This window comes from Neomonachus schauinslandi, chromosome X, assembly GCF_002201575.2.
Source record: "Neomonachus schauinslandi chromosome X, ASM220157v2, whole genome shotgun sequence".
NCBI classification, from domain to species: Eukaryota; Metazoa; Chordata; class Mammalia; order Carnivora; family Phocidae; genus Neomonachus; species Neomonachus schauinslandi.
Window position 1 is genome coordinate 98687286 of NC_058419.1, and position 27213 is coordinate 98714498.

The 27213-nt window shown below is 37.1% G+C and overlaps 1 protein-coding gene across 1 annotated transcript in view; it reads left to right on the forward strand.

The window, feature by feature from the left end:
- DMD (dystrophin) overlaps positions 1–27213 on the forward strand; it is a 2077064-nt gene that overhangs the window by 555128 nt on the left and 1494723 nt on the right. Inside the window, exon 10 of the mRNA XM_021677947.1 lies at positions 27001–27189. Coding sequence (XP_021533622.1) covers positions 27001–27189 — 189 coding nt within the window. The remainder of the gene's footprint in view (positions 1–27000; positions 27190–27213) is intronic.

Here is a 27213-nt window from a genome sequence, read left to right on the forward strand (position 1 = left end):
CTCCCACCCCCCACCACTCCAGCAACCCTCAGGTTCTTTCATGAGATTAAGAATTCCTCATATCAGTGAAGTCATATGATACATGTCTTTCTCTGATTGACTTTTTTCGCTTAGCGTAATACCCTCCAGTTCCATCCATGTCGTTGCAAATGGCCAGACTTTGGGGTTTTTTGATGGCTGCATAATATTCCGTTGTATATATAAACCACATCTTCTTTATCCATTCATCTGTTGATGGACATCTTGGCTCTTTCCATGGTTTGGATATTGTGGACATTGCTGCTGTAAACATTGGGGTGCACATACCCCTTCGGATCACTACATTTGTATCTTTGGGGTAAATACCCAGTAGTGCAATTGCTGGGTCATAGGGCAGCTCTATTTTCAACTTTTTGAGGAACCTCCATACTATTTTCCAGAGTGGCTGCACCAGCTTGCTTTCCCACCAACAGCGTAGGAGGGTTCCCCTTTCTCCACATCCTCGCCAACATCTGTTGTTTCCTGACTTGTTAATTTTAGCCATTCTGACAGGTGAGAGGTGGTATCTCATTGAGGTTTTGATTTGGATTTCCCTGATGTTGAGCAGTGTTGAGCACTTTTTCATGTGTCTGTTGGCCATTTGAATGTCTTCTTTGGAAAAATGTCTGTTCATGTCTTCTGCCCATTTCTTGATTGAATTATTTGTTCTTTGGGTGTTGAGTGTGATAAGTTCTTATAGATTTTGGATACTAGCCCTTTATCTGATATGTGATTTGCAAATATCTTCTCCCATTCTGTCAGTTGTCTTTTGGTTTTGTTGACTTTCTTTTGTTTTTTATCTTGATGAAGTCCCAATAGTTCATATTTGCCCTTGCTTCCTTTGCCTTTGATGATGTTTCTAGGAAGAAGTTGCTTGGCTCCTTATATCACACAAATTAGATTTTAAACCAAAGATTATAATAAGAGATGAGGAAGGACACTATATCATACTTAAAGGGTCTATCCAACAAGAAGATCTAACAATTATAAATATCTATGCCCCTAACATGGGAGCAGCCAATTATATAAGCCAATTAATAACAAAAGCAAAGAAACACATCAACAACAATACAATAATTGTAGGGGACTTTAACACCCCATCACTGAAATGGACAGATCATCTAAGCAAAAGATCAACAAGGAAATAAAGATTTTAAATGACACACTGGACCAAATGGCCTTCACAGATATATTCAGAACATTCCATCCCAAAGCAACAGAATAAACATTCTTCTCTAGTGCCCATGGAACATTCTCCAGAATAGATCACATCCTAGGTCAAAAACCAGGTCTCAACCGGTACCAAAAGATTAGGATCATTCCCTGCATATTTTCGGACCACAATGCTTTGAAACTAGAACTCAATCACAAGAGGGAAGTCAGAAAGAACTCAAATACATGGAGGCTAAAGAGCATTCTACTAAAGAATGAATGGGCCAACCAGGAAATTAAAGAAGAATTAAAAAAATTCATGGAAACAAATGAAAATGAAAACACAACTGTTCAAAATCTTTGGGATACAGCAAAGGCAGTCCTAAGAGGAAAGTCTATAGCAATACAGGCCTTTCTCAAGAAACAAGAAAGGTCTCAAATACACAACCTAACCCTACACCTAAAGGAGCTGGAGAAAGAGCAGCAAATAAAGCCTAAACCCAGCAGGAGAAGAGAATTAATAAAAATCAGAGCAGAAATCAATGAAATAGAAACCAAAAGAACAGTAGAACAGATGGAAAAAACTAGGAGCTGGTTCTTTGAAAGAATTAATAAGATTGATAAACCCTGGTCAGACTTATCAAAAAGAAGAGAGAAAGGACCCAAATAACTAAAATCATGAATGAAAGAGGAGAGATCACAACCAACACCAAAGAAATACAAACAATTATAAGAACATATTAGGAGCAACCCTATGCCAGCAAATTAGATAATCTGGAAGAAATGGATGCATTCCTAGAGATGTATCAACTACCAAAATTGAACCAGGAAGAAATAGAAAATCTGAATAGACCCATAACCACTAAGGAAATTGAAGCAGTCATCAAAAATCTCCCAAAAAACAAAAGCCCAGGGCCAGAGGCCTTCCCAGGGGAATTGTACCAAACATTTCAAGAAGAATTAATACCTATTCTTCTGAAACTGTTCCAAAAAATAGAAATGGAAGGAAAATTTCCAAACTCATTTTATGAGGCCAGCATTACCTTGATCCCAAAGTCAGACAAAGACCCCATCAAAAAGAATTGCAGACCAATATCCCTGATGACCATGGATGCAAGAATTCTCACCGAAATACTAGCCAATAGGATCCAACAGTACATTAAAATGATTATTCACCATGACCAAGTGGGATTTATTCCTGGGCTGCAAGGTTGGTTCAACATCCGCATCAATCAGTGTGATACAATACATTAATAAAGGAAAGAACAAGAACCATATGATCCTCTCAATAGATGCAGAAAAAGCATTTGACAAAGTACAGCATCCTTTCTTGATCAAAACTCTTCAGAGTATAGGGATAGAGGGTACATACCTCAATATCATAAAAGCCATCTATGAAAAACCCACAGCGAATATCATTCTCAATGGGGAAAAACTGAGAGCTTTCCCCCTAAGGTCAGGAACGCGGCAGGGATGTCCACTATCACCACTGCTATTCAACATAGTATTAGAAGTCCTAGCCACAGCAGTCAGACAACAAAAAGAAATAAAAGTCATCTGAATCGGCAAAGAAGAAGTCAAACTCTCACTCTTTGCAGATGATATGATACTTTATGTGGAAAACCCAAAAGACTCCACCCTAAAACTGCTAGAACTCATACAGGAATTCAGTAAAGTGGCAGGATATAAAATCAATGCACAGAAATCAGTGGCATTCCTATACACCAACAACAAGACAGAAGAAAGAGAAATTAAGGAGTCGATCCCATTTACAATTGCACCCAAAACCATAAGATACCTAGGAATAAATCTAACCAAAGAGGCAAAGAATCTGTACTCTTCTTGCCTTTCTATTAAAATTTAATTTATAATGGTACTTTAAAATTTACATAATAATGTAGTATGTGAATGTCAAGCACTGATGACTCAATCAATCAAACATTTATTGATGATCTAATTTGTGTTAACTACCAGGTGCTATTTGACTTGTCCTCAGGGTCCTTATGGACTAAAAGAGGAGATGGACACTCTTACAAGAGTTTTAAGGCACAGTAGAATTAAGTGTTTTAGATGTTCATACAAGTCCTTTGGGACCACAAACCGCAGCTTCATAAATCTTGACTTAGCAGGTTGCAGGAGGTGTAACTGAAAGATAAGCCCTGATAGGTAAGTGTGATTTTCACAGGGGGATCTTTCTAGAAAGATAACTCCACTTTTTGAAACCACATGAGAAAGACAGAGAAGCACAAATCTTCAGTTCATTTTGCAAATGCCCTGTAGGCTATATGGCGGTGGGGGAGGAGGAGAGGCAAAGGAAAGGAAGGTTGAGGACAAATTGTAGAGGATCCTAATATCATGCTAAGGCAAATGCGTATTATGCAGAAGGCAAGAGAAAGCATTGACAGGTTTTTGAGTCTGGAGCTGTGTTTCCATCCCAGGACTGAAGGAGCTAAATCTCGAGACATTTTGACTTTAGGATGGACAGAAAAGGCCATGTGAGTTGGAAGTCCCAAAAATACCTCTAGGTGGAGCTGTCTAACTGTATTTGGAAACCAGGGTTTCTTCTCAAGGTGTCCACTGTGACCAGTGACACAGGCAAGCAACTGAAATGGTAGTGACTGGGATGGAAGGAGCCATCCATAAGGTGGTAACGGAGCAATCCAGAAGAGCTTATGACATTTCACAGAGAGAAAAAGTGCAGTGGAGTTTGAAGAGGTTCAAGGATAGGATATTTGGGATGATATATAAGCAGGCAAACAAGAAGGAATCAGTGGCCAGAGGAGTGGTGGTAGGGGGATGGTTTGGTACGACTATAGAACTTCCTCGGGAGAGTAGTATAGCACAAAAGACTTTTTAAAAGTCTTTATTTCAATTCCAGTTAGTTAACATACACTGCAATACTAGTTTCAGGTGTATAATAGAATGATCCTCCACTTAAATACAGCACCCACTGCTCACCACAAGTGCACTACTCACCACAAAAGATTTTTAAAAAGACTTTAAAAAAGGTGGTCCTGTTCAACAGTGTCACATGCTGCAGTGGAATTGAAGAGGATGCACCTGGGGAAGAAGCAGCTGGGTCTGGCGTGTGAGAAGTTGACTCGTCTGCCTGGAGAAGGCTGTTCCAGTAGAGGGGCGGGGAATAAGAAAGACTACATCAGGTTAAAGGTTGATGGTGGCAGATGAGAAGCAGAAAAGTGGAGTTATCTATTCAGAAGTTCAGTGACAAAAGCAAGGGGGAGATGAAAAAGTAGATGGAAGAGTGATCGGATGTGTTTTTGATTGGGAAAGATTGAAGCAAGAGTTTTGATGTACTCTGCGGTAGTCCACTATGTGGTAGGAAACTATAGTCCGCAGTGTCTACTCTATAATGTGCTATTTATCATGTATAGAATGAAATTCACAAGGTTGATTTTGTGGACAAACGGGCACATACAAAAATCTATGAACATTCATGATGTATCCTCAATAACAAGTTATTCCATTAATATTTAACTAATATAATTCCATGTTTAGTAAGTGATTATTATTAGTATTGATCCCTGCTCAATCCTTTTCCATGCCTGGGAGTCTCAGTGTATTTCTGCCCTTTATTAAGAAATAATCTTTCAAATTCACATTTTGTCAGAGAGCAGGATGGCATAGGGCACAGAGCATAGACCATGACATAGCTGGAACATTTTAACGTGATTTGATTTTATAAAATAAGGATCAGACATTGCTTTGTTTTAAAACATTTGCTGCTGGAATTCTGTTATTTATGCAAAAGCTTTGCTGATCAGTAGGGCTTTGTCCTGATGCCAAGTTTTTAGCACCTTCCACAGCTCCCTGTGAATAATGCAGAGGGGTGATGGGACCCTGTAAGCCAACTCTGGAAGCAAGGCCTCTCAAAAACATGATCTCCCACAATTAAGTAATGCAACAACTTTTCTATCTCAAAACATGCCAATAAATGTTCTAAGTTTTGATAACTAGTATTTACATTTGTAAAGCTAAGGAAAAGGAAAATATTTTTAACTCACAGTCCACAGAGTTGGTATGCATATGACCCTATGAGTATATGTATTATGTATCTTTAATGATTAAATGTGATCCACAAATAAGACATGACAGTAACCAGGGCTCACTTCTTAGACCGCATTCATTTACCTGATGATCTCATCTAGCATCATGATACAAACGCCATCTGTAGGTTGACACCTCCCAAGTATTCATCCCAGCTCAGAACTTTCTGGCAACCTTCAAACTTAGATACACAACGGTTTACTCACTTCTAGTCCCTCAAATTTAACATGTTCAAAACTGAACCAACTCACCCCCAGATCTGCTTCATCAATAACCCTATTACAGCAAGTGGTGACATTGTGTTTTTATGTGCCCCAACCAAACACGTGGGGGTAATTTAGTCTCCCTTTTTCTCACACCCTGAATTATCGGTCAGAAAATTATGCCAGGTCACTGTGACCAGTCTACATCTGGACTCTGATCCCTTCTCACCACCCCCATTGCCACCACCAGCATATCCAGTCTGAATTACTGAAATAGCATTTGAAGCTGGTCTGCCTACTTTGGTCCTTGCTTTACCTGCAATCCATTTTGTCTGCCAGATGGTCTTCTTAAAATGTAAGTCAGATCACATCACATTGCTGCTGAAAATCCTCCAAGGGCTGGCCAGTCCGAGTCAAATGCAATCCTGCTGTTTTATACACCCATGTACAGTCACCTTTCTTCTCCTCCTTCATTTCTCCTCTGGCTTTGGATTGACTCTTCTTACCTTCTCTCCTTCTACTGAAGCCACCGTGGCCTCCATACATTTGCCCAGAACACATTTTCTTCCCATGTTCTCATAATCATCTCTCTCACACTTTTCATTCTTTTTTCTCAAATGTCATCCATTCAGTGGTATTTTCCCTGGCCATCCTAATTAAATCCACAATATCCCATTCCCTTCTCCTGCTAATTCCCCTTCCTTGCTTTATTTTTCTCCGTAGCATTTAACAGCTCCAAAGTACTCATTTATTTTGTATAGTACGTCTCCCCTAATATGGTTAAATCTAAAAAAATATGGATTTTTATCTGTTCTGTATATGTCTGTATCACCAGTGCCTGTAACAGTGCCTAGCCCTTGGTAGGTGCTCAGTAAATATTTGTTGAAGAATCACTCTATTTAATAAGTAGTAGAGCCAGAATTTCACACAATTTCAGAGTCTTTCTCTGTGAAATAAATAAAGGTGTGATGTATTGAATGTATAATATTTACTTCACTACTTGTTCCTCTGCCTGGCAAATCTGCAATTAGAATGACTTTATGACAAATTATCTATTTGAAATTTTCAATATTATTAGCTCAATTGCCCCTGCATAGGCAAGGCAAAGATAGGTTTACCAATTGACCATGAAAGCCTTGCATACTTATTACAAAGCAAAGTGATAATGGACCTAACATACCGTGATTTCTATGTTTAAGAATATATTACCTGTGGATGAATAGGTAATAAGAAGCTCAATTTTCTAAATTCTTTATTTCTTCCCAAAGTAACTATATATGTATGTATATGAGTGTGTATAGTTTCTAGTCAACAATTGAAGCATTTAATTATAATTAAGCATTTTTTTTTTAAAGATTTTATTTATTTGACAGAGAGAGACACAGCGAGAGAGGGAACACAAGCAGGGGGAGTGGGAGAGGGAGAAGCAGGCTTCCCGCGGAGCTGGGAGCCCGATGCGGGGCTCGATCCCAGGACCCTGGGACCATGACCTGAGCCGAAGGCAGGCGCTTAACGACTGAGCCACCCAGGCACCCCTATAATTAAGCATTTTTAATGTAGTTATGAAAATGTATGTGTCTGCATTCTTTTTGGCCAATCTTTTGGAAAAGCATCTTTTTCTCAGAGACAATAAAATATATCTTGGCCTGATCTGACAATTTTTGTAAAAGAAAAACACTGAATTTTAAATCCATTGATTTTAGACATGAGGTTCTTATTTTTTTTCTCACTCATCACACACCACACACACATGTATACATACACACCCCATATAGCAGGGCATGCAGTAGGATCCCAACATCAGGGAGGTAGAGGTTACCTCTCACTGGTTACTGACAGGAGACTAACTGTAGCAGATGAACAAAAAGTTCTTTTGGTCTGCCTTAGTCTGACCTGGTCTCAGGAATTTAAACAGATCAGACCAGTACCTTAGGATTCTTAAGGAGACTTCTCCATTGACAAATGACCCTGGAATTTCTGAGTTAATTTCAAATTTCACAGGCAACATCTTTTCCCCACCTAAGAGGGTTGTTTGAAAGAACTAAGGATCAGGATATTTTATGTTTCCTGCCCCCTTATGGCAAAGTGCCCCCATCCCCAGAGGCAGAATCTGTCCAGAACCAATCATCCTGAACCCCAACCCAAAGGATTAAAGGAGATCAAGTCCAACACGGGACTCCAGGAAATCCAAAGGATAGTAAGGTTTCTTTGAACATAGCAATTAGGTTCTTCTTAGGTACCAAATTTGTAACTTAGAATTCAGCTGCTGTCTCATGAATCTTGATAGGAATTTGGTTATGCATTTGTACACATCACTTATGCTGTTTTAGATGATATGTGTTGCCTCCTGAGAAGGCTCAGTTTTATTAAGAAGGTCTATATAATCAGCACTTTTATTAAACCCATGTTTTACTGGTCCTTAAATAGTGAAAACTGGATAAAGAAGATTCAGTTGAAGAAGAGAATCAGTCTTAAGAAGTCCAGTGTGTGATGGGGGCACCTGGTGGCTCAGTCGGTTGAGTGTCTGCCTTTGGCTCAGGTCATGTTCCCAGGGTCCTGGGATCCAGTCCCGCATCGGGCTCCCTGCTTGGCGGGGAGTCTGCTTCTCCCTCTGCCCCTCCCCCCTGCTTGTGCTCTCTCATGCTCTCTCTATTTCTCAAATAAATAAATAAAATCTTAAAAAAAGAAGTCCAGGGGCGCCTGGGGGGCTCAGATGGTTAAGCGTCTGCCTTCGGCTCAGGTCATGATCTCCAGGTCCTGGGATCAAGCCCCGCATCCGACTCCCTGCTCAGCAGGGAGTCTGTTTCTCCCTCTTCCTCTGCCTCTCCCCACTACTCCTGCTCTCTCTCTCTCACTCTGTATCTCTCTGTCTCAAATGAATAAATAATAAAAAAAAAGTCCAATGTGTGATGAATGGAAAAGAAAGTTATTTTAATCTTTTCTATATATTTCTAATGATGTGAAATTGACATTACAGACATCACTTGTAATAACCCCTATATATACATTATATAGTTTAAAGGCTTGCTTCCTCTATGACATTTTTCTATTTTGTGTAGCATTTTCTGAATAATGCATTGGATTTCTTTATTATTTTAGCCTGAATTTGTTTTATTGACATTTATATTCCTAAGGAACAATTGATATCTGTTTTATAAAAAAAAAAGTGTGCTTGTGTATTTGTCATAAAACTATTAGATTCTGTAAGAACCTAAGGCAAACTCAATTAGCCATCAGTTTTAATTGTGCTTTACCTCAAGTGGTTTTTCTTTCCCTAGAGGACAGTCAGGGATGCTGTTGGCATTAAATGCAAAGGGAAACTAACCAAACAAGAAGCTTTCAAGTTGACTCTGTCCACTGGGCCTACTCTTTTCTCCCCCAAGAAACTATTTCTTTGCTAAAAATGTCCTTTTGGAAAGCTGATCTTCAGTTTCTTGTCTTCATAATGAAAAATGGTCAATATATCAGCAATGAATATTTTGTATTGATCACTGGCAAGTGATAATAGGGTGGCCTATTATATGCTACATACAAAGGACTTTGAGTCCTGCAGAATGCCACAACCTCTAGTTAGGTCAGTCAATTTTCAGAGAATACAGTGGGGAAAATCCAGCCAAGGCAAATTACTGTTGTATACATGAAATACCTTTGTGGATCTTATTTTGGTTAATTTTTCTAGCTTTTCTAAGTGCTTCACTGTATATGCTGCTGACAAGGAGCAAATTTAATTATTTTGAATTTCGGCAGCCTTTCCTTCCTTAGCCTTAACTTTCTTGTCGAGGCGCTAATGAGCTGTGAAAAGGCCAACTGTAAGAGAAATAAGAGCTCCAGATAATCCATACTCTGATAAACTACTCCCATGATAATTGGCAGTTTATGGTTCTTCTGGGACAGTGGGGGAAATAAGCGATGTTGGCCAAGTACATGGAGCAACTTGTGTTAATAACATTGTAAAAGAAGTTTACAAGGCAATCACAATCCTTTTAAACAAATATCATGTGTATACCTTCAGGCCTAGGCACAATTAGATTATCTGAAAAGCTTTATAGGTCGGATTGAGTTGTATCACAGCATTTCTAAATCAGGAGATTCTAAACGTACTTGTGACTGTTTATCTTCCAGCTCAAATGAATTTCCTTTCCTTGATTTATAGTTTCCCCAGAACGAACACACATTTGGCCTTCTTTTTCTGCTCGTTTGCATGATTTTTAATTCATCCTCATGTTAAGGTTTTTAATTGCTGCCATATTTTAATATTCAAGGTTTAATTCATTGTTTTAATTTGTGCATTTGATGATAATTCTTTTCCCTTCCTAGTATATGATATGAGGCCAACATATAAAAAATACCTTTTTATAGACTAGACAGAGATTGTGTAGAAAATTTCCAAGGGTTATACAAATCAAGAAAATGGTAACTGATTCACCTTGAGAGTATTTTTTAAATGTAATGAAACGTTGTCTTTAAATACAGTATTTATTATCCCAGTATGTGAACAAAGGAAGTATTTTTATTCCTTTTGTTTTTTTCCCTTCCTTTTTTAAAAAGTAATTTGAAATATGCCGATAGGCATGTTTTATTTTTTTATGTTTTAGTTTTTCCTTTTTCAAATTTTTATTTAAATTCCAGTTAGTTAACCTACAGTGTAATATTAGTTTCAGGTATAGAATTTAGTGATTCTTCACTCCCATATAACATCCAGTGCTCCTCACAAGTGCCTTCCTTAATACGCATCACCCATTTACCCCATCCTCTCCTCTCCCCTCCAGCAACCCTCAGTTTGTTCTCTATAGTTAAGAGTCTGTTTTCTGGTTTGTCTATTTCACCCCTATGTTCATAGGCATGTTTTAAATTTTGACATGCATATGTTCAAATTAGGACTATCTTTCAACAAAAATCCCAGTGATACAGTTGCTACATATTTTATAGTATCCATGATTTTATGTGGTGACTAAAAAATTTAAGCATATAAGTAAATTTTAGGGCATTGGTGAATGAAGCCCATGGTATATTTTTTAAAAATCTTTATATAAACAAGTTATCTACTGAGAATACAGAAATTGTATGCCAAAATCAATCCATATAACACATGACATTAGTCACAGGAGGGTCTGGGGGAGAGAGAGATTGGATGAATCACAGAATTCTATCAATAGTTCTGGGGATGTATGAGAGGCTTGTAATTATTTCACTCACCTGAAATATGGCACACTATTATATTTTGATTCTTAAATGCAATATTTACCAATCTAGCTATCTCTGGGAAATGTTTCTTCCCCTTAAGTTATTAAAAGTGTCTGGCAACATAGTTAAAATTACAGCTTCTGTGAGCCAGATCCTGAGTTCATCTCCAGTCTCTGTTTTTTATTAACTGTGTGACCCTGTTCTAACCTCTATGAATCTGGTCTCCTTGCTGTAACATTTAGACAGTAATCATCCCTTATGTTATAAGGTTAAATTAGGTAATTTAATGGGATGCTTACACCATACCTTAGAACTAGTAAACACTCAATGCATTATACTTGTGTTCTAATTATAAATTCTCTAACCGTTTAGAGAATGAAGAAAGCATTATAAATTAGAGCATAGTCTGTTTCCAAAAAGAATATATCACAATGTCTACTCATATGTTTTTTTTAAATTTAAAATTAAGAAAAATTTTATTTAAAAGAAAAATTATTAATGTATAATATACAGGTTTTCAGATGATTTCATGTAATATATGGCACTTGATATCCTCAGTGGCAAGTCAGAGGTCTTCAGTAGGATAGGTTGGTAATGGGGCCCTTCCCTATCTATTAACATCATTGATGTTGTGGATGCGTTGCAATGCATGTGAACAGTTATGTGGGTTTATAGATTGTGTTATTTTAAGTAGTAGAATACTTAAAATATTTTGCAGTAAAATGGAAGTGTCCTAGAAATTCTTTTTTACTGCGCAGAAGTGTTCTAGTTATCTAATGGCAAAACAGTTGAAAAAACTTAAGTTATGTGTTTTCTTTTTCACACAAGACACTTGTCTTCCAAATATGCTGAACATTTCTGTGTTGGCAAGTGGCTCTGAGGACTGTGTTATTTCTCAGATATCTCCAAAAGCAGGAAAAACACTTGATCTCTCCTTTCAAGGCAAAGTTCTGTATTCACAATGAGAAAGAAACTGCATTTTATAAGAAATTCATGCTATGGAGAGAGCATTTTAAAAACAGGTATTTGGCAATATTCTCATCAGAAGTTTGTCACTTATAAAAGCTTTCACAGGTGCCTAAAGAAACTTGAAAGCAAAATTTAAATTTTTAAAAGAATATTATTAATAAAATGTTTCCCTGATGTTTTGAATCCATATTATAAATGTAAAAATATCTCCATTTGATGCTGAAGAAATTCTGACTTAGATGACAAAAGATTAAATTTTTGTAGCCAGATTTTTAAAAATACCTGATGGATTGGGTGAAAAGTGAGTAGGGCAGCTAGGTTGAATCAGTCCTCAAAATTGGTATTGAATACAAAGTGATTAAAAAAGTGGAATATGGACTCATAAATACTTTGATAAAGATGGACAATTTATAAAATTGGAGAGCATCATTGTAAAGGATCAGGAAAAGTCTTTAGAAGCTGATATTTGGGCTAGGACTTAACAGAGAATATGATTTTAAAAACTAATGATGTACTATATGTCGGCTAATTGAACATAATAAAAATAAAATAAAATGGTTTGACATTCAAAATAAAAAATAAATAAATGTGTTTAGGAAGTGGTTTTTTTTTTTAATATGTTTGTAGTAGAAATAGATGAGTAGGAAGGTGAAACGTGCCAAATGTGTGATTTGTAGGTGTCAGAACCCTGACAGAGAATGGAAGGAAACATCTGAGTCCATTACACAATAGGGTATGAGTTTGGGGCTTTATATTAAGAGTAAAATCCCTGGTTGATTGCATACAAGAATAGCATACTCACTATAAATATCACAACTGTTCTCCAGTTGGGTTGAAGTAACCAAAAGAGGAAAGGGAATCAATTTCGAGAGAATGTGATTAACATAGTTGTGTTGTTTTAGGGCCTGGCTTCTCAAAGTGTCACTACTGACATTTGGGGCCCAATCGTGTTTCGTTGGTGGAGGGAGAGTGGGTGGTGACTACCTTACTTGAGCTGCTGCTGAGCCGTGCATTTAGAATGCTTAGCAGAATTCTTCATCCCTACCCACTAAATGTGCTAGATGTCAGGAGCACCCTCCATGTCAGCAGCAACCATCAGAACTGTCTCCAGATATTGTCAAATATTCCCAAGAGGTCTCCTGGTGGAGACCCAGTGTTTTAGGGTGATGCCACTAGGAATAAAAAACAAGTTTAAAGAGGGCACGTACTGAAGGGAGCACTGGGTGTTATACGCAAACAATGAATCATGGAACACTACATCAAAAACTAATGATGTAATGTATGGTGACTAACATAACATAATAAAAAAAAAGAGGTGAATGTGACGTCAGTTGCAAAGGATGTTGCTCGCTGGACAGCTTTCAACCAAATTGCTGAAGAAAAACAGGACGTCATTTCAATAATAATAAAAGTTTAAAAAAAAACCTACACACACACACAGGTCTTTATGACATGTGTTTTCTGTGTCAACCTCACTCAGGGCTCTGTTTTGCTTTCCTGCTCCGTGTTCCATTGCCTCATTTTATAATAAATACATAGTATCCTTAAATCCTTTTTTAGTGTCTTTCCTATGTCAGGAGTGATTCCTCCTAGGCTGTAGCCCACCCTGACTTTTGAGGCTTTTACTTCAAGATATGAGAAGAAATGTTAGTACAACAAGAGTTAAAAACAGGTCAGAAGGTTCCACACTTTTTATTTCTGTCACTTGCCGTGAGCCCATATGCATACTTCTCAGTCCTCTGAGCCTTAAGATTAAAAGCTTTAATTGACAATGGGACCCTGAAGTATAAACCTTGCAGCATGCTCACTCCTGTTCAGGAGCCAATGAGAAAATTGAAGAACTGCCCATTACATTCAGCCAGCCTTCTGCAATGCACCTTCTAGTCCGCCTGCGCCAACCGGGCCTAAGACTGCTGGTCTTTGTTGCTCGCCTTGAGGCAGAGGGCAGAATTTGCACCTGTTAATGAAATTTACAGAGTTTTCCCAGGGCTTGACACCATTAGCATCTTCCTTACAAATGTCAAACTTTAAAAGATCTTTTTCCTGAAGACAATAGGGAGACAGATAGTACACTAGTAAGGCAATGGGAGCTATAAACATGGTGTGCCCTTTCTTCTCTCTGCTCTGACAAGGAAAGCTGCAGTAACTTTGATCTAATTCCCTCAGGAAAAATAATGTCCTAATATTAATATAAAGTAAAATGGGAAATTGTTACCTGGCAGGTGCTAAGAGATTCATTATTTTATTCAACAAAAATCTATTATGTCCTACTATATGTCAGACACAGTACAGTGAACAAAATAAACAAGACTCCACACTCATGGAGCTTACTCTGAGGGTTTTCCTGAAGTATATACTGTACCATGCTTTCAGGAACAAGGAAAGGAGACAAAAGCATATAAAATGAAAAAAAATCTAAAGAATTTAGTGATATATCTGGTGTATCTGATGGAGATAACCATCGTGTCTGAGGGAAAATGACCTATTTAGCAAAACTGTGTTAATTCAGTTGAAAATTTTTTCTAACCTAAATAAATCTAAATAAAACCAAGCCCTCTCTTTTTTTAATTGAAGTATAGTTGACACACAATGTTATATTAGTTTCAGGTGTACAACATAGTGATTTGACAACTCTATATGTTATGCTTTGGTCACCATGAGTGTAGGTACCATCTATTGCCATACAATGTTGTTAAGATACCATTGACTTATACTCTCTGTGCTGTACCTTTCATCCCATGACTTACTTGTTCTATAACTGAAAGCCTGTATCTCAAAATCCCCTTCACCCATTTTGCCCATCCCCCCAGTCTTCTCCCCTCTGGCAACCACCAGTTCGTTCTCTGTATTTATGGGTCTGTTTATGTTTTGTTTGTTTGTTCCTTTGTTTAGTTTTCTAGATTTCACATATAAGTGAAATCATATTGTATTTGTCTTTCTCTCTCTGGTTTATTTCACTTAGCATTATACCCTGTAGGTCCATCCATATTGTCGCAAATGACAAAGATCTTAATCTTTTTTTATGGCTGAGTAATATTCCATCACACACATACACACACACACACACACACACAGACACGCACACACGTCCCATATCTTCTTAAAATCCATTTATCTTTTGATGGGCATTTCTTGGGTTATGATAAACAATGCTGCAATAAACATAGGAGTACAAATATCTTTTTAAATTAGTCTTGTTTTCTTGGGTAAATACCTAGTAGGGGAATTACTAGATCATATGGTATTTCTATGTTTAATTTTTCAAGGACCATCCATACTGTTTTCCATAGCGGCTGCACCAATTTACATTCCCACCAACAGTGCACAAGCGTTCCTTTTTCTCCACATCCTTGCCAACACTTGTTATTTTTTGTCTTTTTAATTCTAGCCATTCTGGCAGGTGTGAGGTGTTATCTCATTGTGGTTTCGAGTTGCATTGCCCTGATGATGAGTGATGTTGAGCATTTTTTCATGTGTCTTTTGGCCACCTGTATGTCTTCTTTGGAAAAATGTCTGTTTAGATCCTCTCCCCTTTTTTAAATCAGATTGTTGTTTCGGTGTCAAGTTGTATAGGTTTTTTATATATTTTGGATATCAACCCATTATTAGATATATCATTTGCAGATATGTTCTCCTGTCCAGTAGGTTGATGTTTTGTTTTGTTGGTTTTCTTCACTGTGCAAAAGCTTTTTGTTTTGGTGTAATCCCAATAGTTTTTTGTTTGTTTGTTTTCCTTGCCTGAGGAGACATATCTAGAAAAATGTTGGTAAAGCTGATGTCAAAGAGGTTACTTACTGCCTATGTTTTCTTCTAAGAGTTTTATGGTTTCAAGTCTCACATTTAGGCAAACTCCCTTTTGTTGATATTACTTCTTCCTTCTCTGTCGTGTGTTGCACTAAATAAGAACAATAAAGCAATGGAAACAATTTTATAAAGGTTGAATGGGAAGGAATGATGCTGAATGTTAATAAAAATTCTTTGTATATTATCTTTGAGCCTTACAATACTCTCTAAGTTAATACTATCATATCTCGGGCGCCTGGGTGGCTCAGTTGGTTAAGCGACTGCCTTCGGCTCAGGTCGTGATCCTGGAGTCCCGGGATCGAGTCCCGCATCGGGCTCCCTGCTCGGCAGGGAGTCTGCTTCTCCCTCTGACCCTCTTCCCTCTCATGCTCTCTGTCTCTCATTCTCTCTCTCTCAAATAAATAAAATAAAATCTTTAAAAAAAAATACTATCATATCTCTTTGCAGGTGTGTACCAGGAGTCTGAGATTAAATTACTTTGTCAAACACACACTGCTTAAAGATTCCAGAGCCTCAGGATTTTGAACTCTGGTTTATCTTACTCTGAAGTGAGGCTGACTTGAAGTTCCCTGAGGGCAGACACTGGTTCTCTGCACCATGATGCCTTTGAGACATTGCTACATACAGGGGTGGGGATAGAGTCAGGGAAGGCATTGATATATATATATATATATCACTGGGTAATAATGTGTTTTGTGATTATAGATACACATAAAGATGATATACATATTTGGTTTTGAAAAAAATTTTTAAACACCATTTGCCTCAAGCGATACACTTATGAATTGTTTTATTTTAAAAGTATCATCCAGTGAATCATATTTTATTTAGATATTTATACAAGACTGATTAAAATAAGGAAGACTTGGGATATGTGCATTGGGCATATTTGCAAGTAGATATGATTGTTAAACTTGGGAGTGAGGAGCATAGCATTAAGAATTGATTTGGTCTTCTCAGACATTTTGTTAACTATCTCAGTTTAAAGTTACTTTTAGACAATCCCCAATTCTTTAAATTCCTACTTGTACAAAGTTCAACCAAATATTGACTTTTAAAATTATTGAAGCATACCAAAACTATTATTATGTCCATCTTTCTTCTCTGGAATCTATGGATCACTTAATATTCCTTAACCCCTTCAGAATGACAAAAAGGAATGTAGGTTTACTGGGGGTCCAATTTCTCCTCCAGCACCTCATAGGTGTGACCTTAGTTTTCTCATCTGGGAAATGAGCCCTCTTTTAGGGTGGTTGTGAGAATTATATGACATAATGTGTGCAAAGAAATCACTAAGCTGGATACTCTTCATCTACTACCTAATGAATTCTTGAGAAAGCTGTTTTATGTAGGAATTTATTGATATTTATCAAAAACCTTATGGTAAACTGTATTAATAAAAAGGACATCTTTTATATTAGCTACTTAAATCTTCCATTATTTTCTTTCTAAACTTTCATTAGCTCTAGAACCCTCAGTTTGTTTCTCAGTGTCCATAGTCTATCATGGTTCATCTCTCCCTCCGATTTCTCCTCCTTCATTTTTCCCTTCCTTCTCATAATGTCCTCTATGCTATTCCTTATGTTCCACATATGAGTGAAACCATATGATAATTGACTTTCTCTGCTTGATTTATTTCACTTAGCATAAGCTCCTCCAGTCCCACCCATGTTGATGTAAAAGTTGGGTATTCATCCTTTCTGATGGCTGAGTAATATTCCATTGTATATATGGACCACATCTTCTTTATCCATTCATCTGTTGAAGGGTATCTCGGCTCTTTCCACAGTTTGGCTATTGCAGACATTGCTGCTATGAACGTTAGGGTGCATATGGCCCTTCTTTTCACTACATCTGTGTCTTTGGGGTAAATACCCAGGAGTGCCATTGCTGGGTTATAGGGTCGCTCTATTTTTAATTTTCTGAGGCACCTCCACACTGTTTTCCAAAGTGGCTGTACCAACTTGCATTCCCACCAACAGTGTAAGAGGGTTCCCCTTTCTCCACAACCTCTCCTACATTTGTTGTTTCTTGCCTTACCAATTTTTGCCATTGTAACTGGTATAAGGTGGTATCTCAATGTGGTTTTGATTTGAATTTCCCTGATGGCTAATGATGATGAACATTTTTTCATGAGTCTGTTAGCCATTTGTATGTCTTCTTCGGAGAAGTGTCCGTTCATGTCTTCTGCCCATTTTTTTGACTTGATTATTTGTTTTTTGGGTGTTGAGTTTGAGAAGTTCTTTACAGATCTTGGATACCAGCCCTTTATCTGTAGTGTCATTTGCAAATATCTTCTCCCATTCTGTGGGTTGCCTCTTTGTTTTATTAGCTCTTAGAAATACATATATCTTTATAGTAAAGTGTCAGCTCCTAGAAACTTAGGGCATGCTAGTGTATTAGATGGGTTATAAGTTTTGTAGAAGTAACAAAGATACAAAATAGAAATGGATTATCTAAGGAACAAATTTATTTCTTTTTCAGAATTATCTAGATTTGGGTGGTCCAGGCTTTGTAGGAAAGCTCTTCTCCTCCAGGGACCAAGATCCTTTTGTCATGTTGCTCTGTTCATCCCCTAGATACTGACTTCATCCCCATGATCAAGGATAGCTCACCGTCATGACTGCATGACAGACTGTGGGAAGGAGGAAAGTACAAAGAGGAGAGCATACTGATTCTTCTTAAGTCTTGAAAAAGAAGTTGCACATGTCCTATTCCTCTCGCCAGTGTTTGGGCACATGCCACACCTAACTGCAAGGGAAGCTGGGAACCATACTTTATATTCTGGATAGCCAAATCATCACCTGTACTTTCTCCTACTGTGTAAGAAGTGGAGGAGGACAGATATTGAAGGACCAGCAGTCTTTGCAGTGGACAGTTTTCTCTAGGTATCAAGATGAACACTTTGGTTCCATAACCATTGTGTAATAGATTTGGGGGTAAGATTTTTTTATGTAAATATACACATATATATAACACACATGTAGGCAGAAGATATACTTCTTTTGTCTTCTTAAACAGAGCATGCTAAGCACAATATAGCATTTCTGCAAGACATTCTGTAATAGTGAAGAAAATCAGCTTAGCTGATATTAAAAACGAAAGGCAAGTGATAGGAATTATAGAAGGTATAGGGTTCAAACAGTGGTTTGGCACATGTCTTCCTTTAGAAAATATTGATATAAGCTTTACTTTTTGCTCATCTCCCTCTGTCTTACAAAAGAGAGTCAACGCCATCACCTGGACTATATCACATTTCTGCCTTTCGTTGTCCCCTTCTTCGGTGTGGTATCATTGTCTTTGTCTTGCAAGTGTTATTCTGAACTCTACATTTGATTCCTGACTCACTAACATTATGAGGCCCAAGTATTGTTTTTTCAGTAGTTTCAAAACCATTGGCTCTGAAATTGTGGAAGTGAAGAAAAGACAAAATTTATAGATAATTTTTCAAGACAAAATTGATTAGCTGAACTATAATCTGAATGGAATGGCTTTGATCATCTCTTATAAACTTTTCCTTTTAGCTTTCTTTAAATGGACTCATATACTTGGCATAAGACAACTTGCAATACAGTTGCCATTTGAAATTGAAATCCTTCCCAAGTGACTAAGGACATTTGGGTTAGAAGGAATCATTGAACACTACATCAAAAACTGATGATGTACTATACAGTGGCTAACTGAACATAATAAAAAAAGCTTAAAAAAAAGAATGTTCAATAACTTTTTTAAATGGACCTGAGCTATAATTTACCCTAATAATTTTTTTATTATTTTTATTTTAATTGAGATGTAATTGTAATATAACATTATATTAGTTTCACGTGTACACCACCTGCATACAACATAATGATTCGCGATAATGTAAAATGATCACAGTAGTCTACTTAACACCCATCACTACACAGTTATAGACAAATTATATATACATTTTTATTTTATTTTTAAGAAGTCTTAAGATATTTTGGGTTTTTTTTGTTTTTTTTTGTTTGTTTGTTTGTTTTTTTAAAGATTTTATTTATTTATTTGAGAGAGAGAGAATGAGAGAGAACACATGAGGGGGGGAGGGTCAGAGGGAGAAGCAGACTCCCCGCCGAGCAGGGAGCCCGACGTGGGACTCGATCCAGGGACTCCAGGATCATGACCTGAGCCGAAGGCAGTCGCTTAACCAACTGAGCCACCCAGGCGCCCTTAAGATATTTTGTGAAGATGCTGTTTCATAGATTCTTTTTAAATTTTATTTTATTTAAATTCAATTCATTAACATAGAGTGTATTATTAGTTTCAAAGGTAGAATTCATCAGTTGCATATCGCACCCAGTGCTCATTACATCAAGTGCCCTCCTTGGTGCCCATCACCCAGTTACCCCCTCCCTCCCCCATGTCCTGTTTCATGATTCTGAACTCATTTTCTTCATTAATAGAGATGTATCAAATTGTGGTAAAGATATGTGTTTGTAATCCAATCAACTTGGTTTGAAATCAGAGAAGAGCAAATTAGCTCTGTGACCTTTGGCATATTCTTTAATTTTTCTGCTCCCAGTTCCTCATCCTACTATGCTCTGTCATCCTGATGTGTTGTGGTGAAAAATGATACAGTGCACATTAAGTGCCTAGCAAATTGACTGACACTAAGTGCCCAATAAATAATAGCAGCTGTTGTTATTGCTTTTATAGATGTAGTTGTTGTTGTGATTGTTGTTTTAATATTGCCATAACAACAGACCATAATTTTTTCTAAATCCTCATTAAGGCATAACTTGGAAGTGAATTTCAGATACAAGCAGTATTAAAAATCACCTATTTAATGGTATGATTAGATTGAATGTCATGTACAGTGTTGCATGATGGATTAATTTCTCATAAATCACTTCTGTAATCATTTTTTATACTTTAAATAATACCCTGGTTTACATGTTATATCTCTGAGGAAACACAGTGAAAATGTGGTGAGAATGTTTCCACATACTAATCCTGGTTCCTGTGAACTATTCTCCTGTTATTTAGTAAAAGAACCACTTGGTTATCCCTCTGTAATCCTTCAGCTTTCAAATAATCTTTCACTGAAGAATAAAAAGATTATAGAATGCACCAAAAAATTTACCATCCATGCATTGACTTGACTGTATAAAAAAGTATGACACATTTAAAGGAGCTAAGTGATAAAATTTTCAAATGTTCTTGAAGTGTTTATACATTCAAGAACAATAAAACTGTTTTTACCCAGGTTAAAACTCACATCACATTTTAAGGTTGCATTTGGGGAAGTTGCCAAAATAGATCGGTTTCAACAGAAATATAAAACCACTGAGTAATAATTGTGCCCTCTGGAAACGTCCCAGCTATTTTTCTGAGAGCTTTGTGGTTTGCTGGATTGCTGGTTTCACTACTTATATGTAGCCATTTGATGACTTATCTCAGTTTGAATTGCCAAAATCATGCTTCTAAAAATACACACAGCTCATTCAACTGTGTTTCCTCATAAAAGTCATTTGCCATTTCAATGAACATTGGTCCCCAAATACAGGCATTGTGGAACATTTCTTGGAAACTAGAATGTGCTTAGAATTTTATATGCATCATCTTATATAATCTTTCCAACAGTCCTATGGAGATATATTTTTATTTTCTTTGTTTGATGGATGGGGAAACTGAGATGCCTAGAGGTTAAATAACTTACCCAAGATCAGACAGATAGTAAACTGGGTTTTAAAAAAAAGTTATGCGTGGAGTAGTGTTAAGGCTGTTGCTCTGTATTTTATTACAACAGTTTCTATCACTGGAAATCAGTTTCCAGATGTTTGTCCTAGACATTGCAGGACTCAAATAGATTCATTTGTCTTCTCCCATTACTTCATTTCTCCTCTCTACTCTTCCACCTTTATGCAATAGCAGCATCTTCAAAGAACATAGGTGACAAAATCTGTTAAGTCTTCATGTAAAAGCACAACCATTAAGTCTCTGAGGTCTGTGGATAATGTTGAATAAATTTTAATGTTCTTAATGTTGAAAACCACCAGAATTGTTTTATCCATTCATTGTTATGCTTCTCATCTGAGTCATTATTTGCCCAATATACTGCAGAGAAACATAAACCACCGCGATGAAGACAGAAATTAAAACAAGATTGACGCCTGGGAAAAAAAAATTAGTTCCAGTTGATGATACTGGCATCTTCATTCATGAAATGATTGGTATCACTTCCTTATGCATAGATCATCTATAAAAAGCAAAAATCAAGTTTCCTCGAAAAATTTTTTTGATGCCATGATATGTATGAACTAGCCACAGGCTTAGGCGAAATATGAAATACTAGGGCAAAGAATGTATATTTTGGGGAGCTGAAACCAAACTTATCTCTAAGTTCTCTGTTTGTTGGGGGAGGTCATTGAGAGGACATGACTGCCTGTTGACCCCTGAGCTGGTAAATGGCAATTGGAGGCCCTTTGTCCCTTCACACCCTCCCCTGACCTTAGAATGTATATTCCACTTGCCTTCCCCACTTCTAGAGCTGCTCCAAGGATGCAGCCTTGACAGAGTGATTTGATGTTGAGCCCATCTGGACAGTATATGTGACTGAACCCTGTTAAGGTCTCTCTATAAACAAGGCTTGTATGTAAGTTCCCTTGCTTATTAAACTTGCCACCTACCAATCTGGAGTGGCCTGCATCTTTATTTGGTCTTTCCCTGCCCTCCACATACAGGGATCAATTTTGGATTACACCTGAGAAGTCCCCAAGGAGCTTGGGAACCACCATTGTTAAAGATGGATTTGTAAAGAATGGGTTGTGTTCCAAGGGTTCTATTGAAAATGTGCAAATGTGAAATTCAAGTACATTACTTCTATCATGGGTTTTCCTGTGCTGAAATTCTAGAACTGTTTCCATTTTTGTACAGAAAATGATTTTTTCATCTTGATCCAGAATATATGTATGTACACATAGATACATAGATAGGCATATCTGAAACAAAAATTCACAAAACAATATTAATCCTTAATATAAATGACATAGACTAATATTATTTATTTTATTTAATTTTAAATAGAATATTCCTGGTCATGACCCATTAAATATTCCTGATCATGCCCCACTAAAATGATTTCATGAATCACTGATGGATCATGACTAACAAATTTGAAAAATAGTGGTCTAGACAAAGAAAGAGTTATCCGGACCCCAGCTGACAATTTTGACCATAATACTCTATATATGCAGAGTTGAATTTATGGATGTAAATAATGATTGAGTTATTTGTGTTATTTTACACAGCTTATTCATGTTTGAATTTAGCTTTAATAAGGCTGTCTTTGCAAAGTTTGTGTTTTATGAACATCCTCAGACAAAACTTTTAGATTCAGAATTTATGAGTACTAGACATCATGTCCCTGACTATAAAGATTTGCCTTTTAAAATTGTCTCCAAAATTTCAAGCCTCTGTAAATATCAGTAAATCATGAAGTGTTTATTTTATTTATTTTATTTCTATTGAACTGTAGTTGGCATACAATATTATGCTAGTTTCAGGTGTACAACTAGTGATTTGACATTTATATACATTATGAAGTGATCACCATAGTTACCATCTATCACCAGTGTTATTACAGCATTATTGACTGTATTCCCTATGCTGTACTTTACATCCCCATGACTTATGCATTTTATAACTGGAAGTTTGTACCTCTTCATCCTCTTCATCTATTTCACCCATCCCCGCCCCCCCGCCCCGCTGACAACCACCAGTTTGTTTTCTGTATTTATGAGTCTGTTTCTGTTTTGTTTTTTAGATTCCACATATAAGTGAAGTCATATGGTATTTGTCTTTCTCTGTCTGACTTATTTCACTTAGCATTATACCCTCTAGGTCCATCCGTGTTGTCACAAGTGGCAAGATTTCCTTCTCTTTTATGCCTGAGTGATATTCCATTGTGTATATATGTCACATCTTCTTTATCCACTTATCTATCGATGGGAGTGTTTACTTTTCTAATCCAAATTATATATTGGGAAAATGTAGTGTTGTGTTATTTGAGTAATAGTGTTGTTTACAGTTGATCATTTCGAGGAGATAATTTGAAATCAAGATTATTAATGATTTTTAGAACTTTTATGTAGCAGCTAGGTTGATGTTCAAGTTTCAGAAAGGTTTGATTTAATTGATGTTTACTCTTAGAAGTTTTTCGGATCATTTTTTTTTCTACAATAATTTTCTGGCTTTTGCAGTCTGACCAGTGACTTAAGAAAATAATATTGGAGCAGGTTGTGTTTCATAATGGTTCTTATGTATATAAGAAACCAAAAATAATTACAGTTATCATGCACTTTATTGGGTTCTTGCACAAGGTCAGGCATTCTGCTAAATACTTTATATACCATTCTTCAATTCGTACCACAGTCTTATTAGGAAAGTATTATTGCTCTTGTTCTGCATAGGAGGAAACTAAGGCTAATGATGGGGCTAAGTAACCTTCCCAGGGTAACAAGACCTCAGGCCAGGGTCAAGATTCAAACACTGACTGCCTCCCAAGCCCCTGGGTTTTACACCCACATTCTACCGTACATGACAATAAAGCACCCATCTCCTCTCACCTGTAACCCAGAGGAGCCAAAATATCCATGATTGAATTGCACTTTTTTTTTTTTTTTTAACCTATTCGCAGGGCTGGCTGCACAATGTGAAGCACAGTGGAAAATGAAATACAGAGCCTCTTGTTCAAAAAGCAGGAAGGAAAGTGCTGTTAAAATATAAAACCGTTTCCTTTATTCCATGGTCTCTCTTTCTTGACTTCCCCTTGTGTTTTTTATTTGCTGTTTAACTTCAGACTGAATAAAGAAAATTAGAATTTTAAAGTATTAGCATGAGTTTTACTGCTCATTGTTATATTGTGCAATTGCAGTTGTAAATGCAAATATAAGACCATGTAACTAATGCGGAATCACCAACACTACACAATTTGTATTTTGTAGCTTATATGTGCCTATGTATTTCATTCTTAATGTGGAAACGCTACACAACTAACTTAGCTGTTTTTATTTCACTTCTTGATAGGTGCTCATTCTACTAATATTGTCTACTTTCAGTGTTCACTTGAGGGAGGATCAAAAGAACAAGGAACTATGGGTTGCCCTTTCCCTTTCTTTCTCTGTCATGAATTTCAGTCTAAATGGTTGGCTAATATGGGAAAGAAATACGAGTAAGAAAGGACATTGAAGGGCTCTTTGGTTGTTCATGTTTTCTTGGAACTGCCTTCTTTCTGCATTGGAAGCAAGTTCTGGTTCACATAGAAAGTGTGAGTTCCTGGGGCTGTTAGTGCCCTCACTCATTCATAGATGTACTTAACCTTGTACTCACCTCTAGTGTTGTTAAATCCCCACATACCATGTGTCCACCAGCATTCTCTACTCATGGAACATCAGCAATACTATATGCAAATGGGGGTGAACACACGTATTGTACTTATTTCCTCTGCACACGTGCACACTTTGTCACCTTATTGGACTTCACTTATATTGCCCACTTCAGAGATAAAGTTATTAAGGATTTTAAGGTAGCAATGTCAAGAAGCAGATAAAACAAGCAAGGTGTCCTTTTGAGCCTTGGGGCACCATACAGCTGCTCAGATTGCACAACATGAAGCTGGTCCTGTCTATATACATGTATCAGGCTACCTTTTTGTGACTTTTCTCCTTTTAATGCTAACTTTGACATTTATTATTAATAGTAATTAGGGGTGGAGAAAAGAGATACATCATGGAATTTGTTCAGACCCCTAAGACCTTCAGAAATTTGCCTTGACCTTGAGGTGGGCCCATGTGGATAGCTCTCTCAGGATATGCTCTGTGAGAGATAGTAGAGTTGGGTGCTTTTGACTTAGGATGACATATTTCTGTCAGTTCTTTAGAAACAGATGCAGAGTGCATCACTTGATGAAAATACCACACCACACACTGCCCCTATGTCTTTTCATCTTAAAGGACTTAATAGTTGAAGAAATTTATGATAATAAAGTTTTAAAGTTGGAGCATTTATCAGAAGAGCACAATTAGATTGGTGCTTGCAGCTCAGTGGGATAAGGCCCATCATTGGGAGGGACTAGAAAGTCAAGGCATACATGTCAGAGGAAAGCCATCAAAAGGATAGATCTTTTTCCTAGGCATGATCATGCAGTCTTCCAAGTAGCTTCTCATTGTTCTATCCTGCCTTTTGTTTCCTTTGCAGAACCCTGTTTTTTAGGGCCCAGTGCTTACTTGCTATCTTTGGGGTGTAGAGAAGATTCCTCTCCAAATGTTTCTCTAATATCTTTGCTCTGCTTAACTATGTCATCAGTTTGTCTCTGTCCCTTACTTCAGCAGGAAACCCTCTTGAGTGCATTCTTCCTTAGGATTTTTGAAGCCCAGCCACCTACCACGAGTGTATTTGACCCAAAGAAAAATTCATGCAGATTTTCTTATTGGCTTAAATTCTGACCATTGACAATTGCCCTCATATTAAAGCACCAGACACAGAGGTTATCCCAAGAGTTCTCTCCTGTCACTTGGTAGTACTGGTTCCATAGTTTGGGAATCCCTGCTGACATACAGCCAGGTTTAGAGGTCAGTATTCCATCCTGGAAACTACCCTACCCTCTCCAGGTGATTATTCCAAAGTCTTCATTACTTGGCTTAAGGAGGGGAGAAGGTACAGATGTGCATAAGTGCTCTAGCTAGTCCACAGGAATGTTTTCTCATTAGTTTGCTCCAGTCAGTCTCCATGCTTCTTCTACAACTTTGAGCTAGGTAGTGGATTGAGGGTGGTGGGACCAGAAAACTCGTCCCCTCTTAGCAGCACCTTCAGAGGTGGCCTGGATCTTCTCTTTAGAATCATGGCCACTTTGTCCCTGTTGTTCTCAGCTTTATGGTTTCAAGAGAAATTTAGAGTTTCAAGACAACTGTTGGGAGTCTTACTTAACATCCTGCTAATGAAATGTGGAAGCGAATACTTCATATTTTACTTCTCCTAAGATGATGTCTTGCTACTGAAACCATGGGCTTCTGGAAATAAAAGTTTAATTTATAGAAGTCATCATACTATTAAAAATTTCAGATGTGTGAATGAGCTATTTCTCTTTAAATTTTACCTTTTTCATCCACTAATTTTCATACTGATAACTTTTCTGTTCTTTAAATCTTCAGAAATATTTCATTCCCACCTCTTGGGAAGAGATGTTTCCTTTAATGCCATTGCAAAAGTATGTACATATAATACCAATAATGTATATATGTAAACGAATGAAAATATGAAATGAAAAAAGTTACCTATGGGTGAAAATTAGTAGCGTTTAAAATACAACACAAAGAGATGATGTATTAATTCACTCCTTATAGTAATCCAGAAAAGCTTTAATAAAATATTAATTTGAAGTAGATTTCAACTGCCATTTGAGAATTTGTGTGTATATTTGTGAGATGTTAAAATGCAGACTTGCTCTTGTATGTGTCTGCTGTTCATGTCTCTGATAATGCAAGTGGACATTTCTAGCATTTTAAATATTTCATTCAATTTATCATTATACTGGAAGTCTGCAGAGATACTAATTGTATGACACCCAATTTATTTTATTGTTCAGCGTTTGGAAGCTCCTGAAGACAAGTCATTTGGCCGTTCATTAATGGAGACTGAAGTAAACCTGGACAGTTACCAAACAGCTTTAGAAGAAGTACTCTCATGGCTTCTTTCAGCTGAGGACACATTGCAAGCCCAAGGAGAGATTTCTAATGATGTAGAAGAAGTGAAAGAACAATTTCATACTCATGAGGTAAAGCAAAACATTGATTTATGA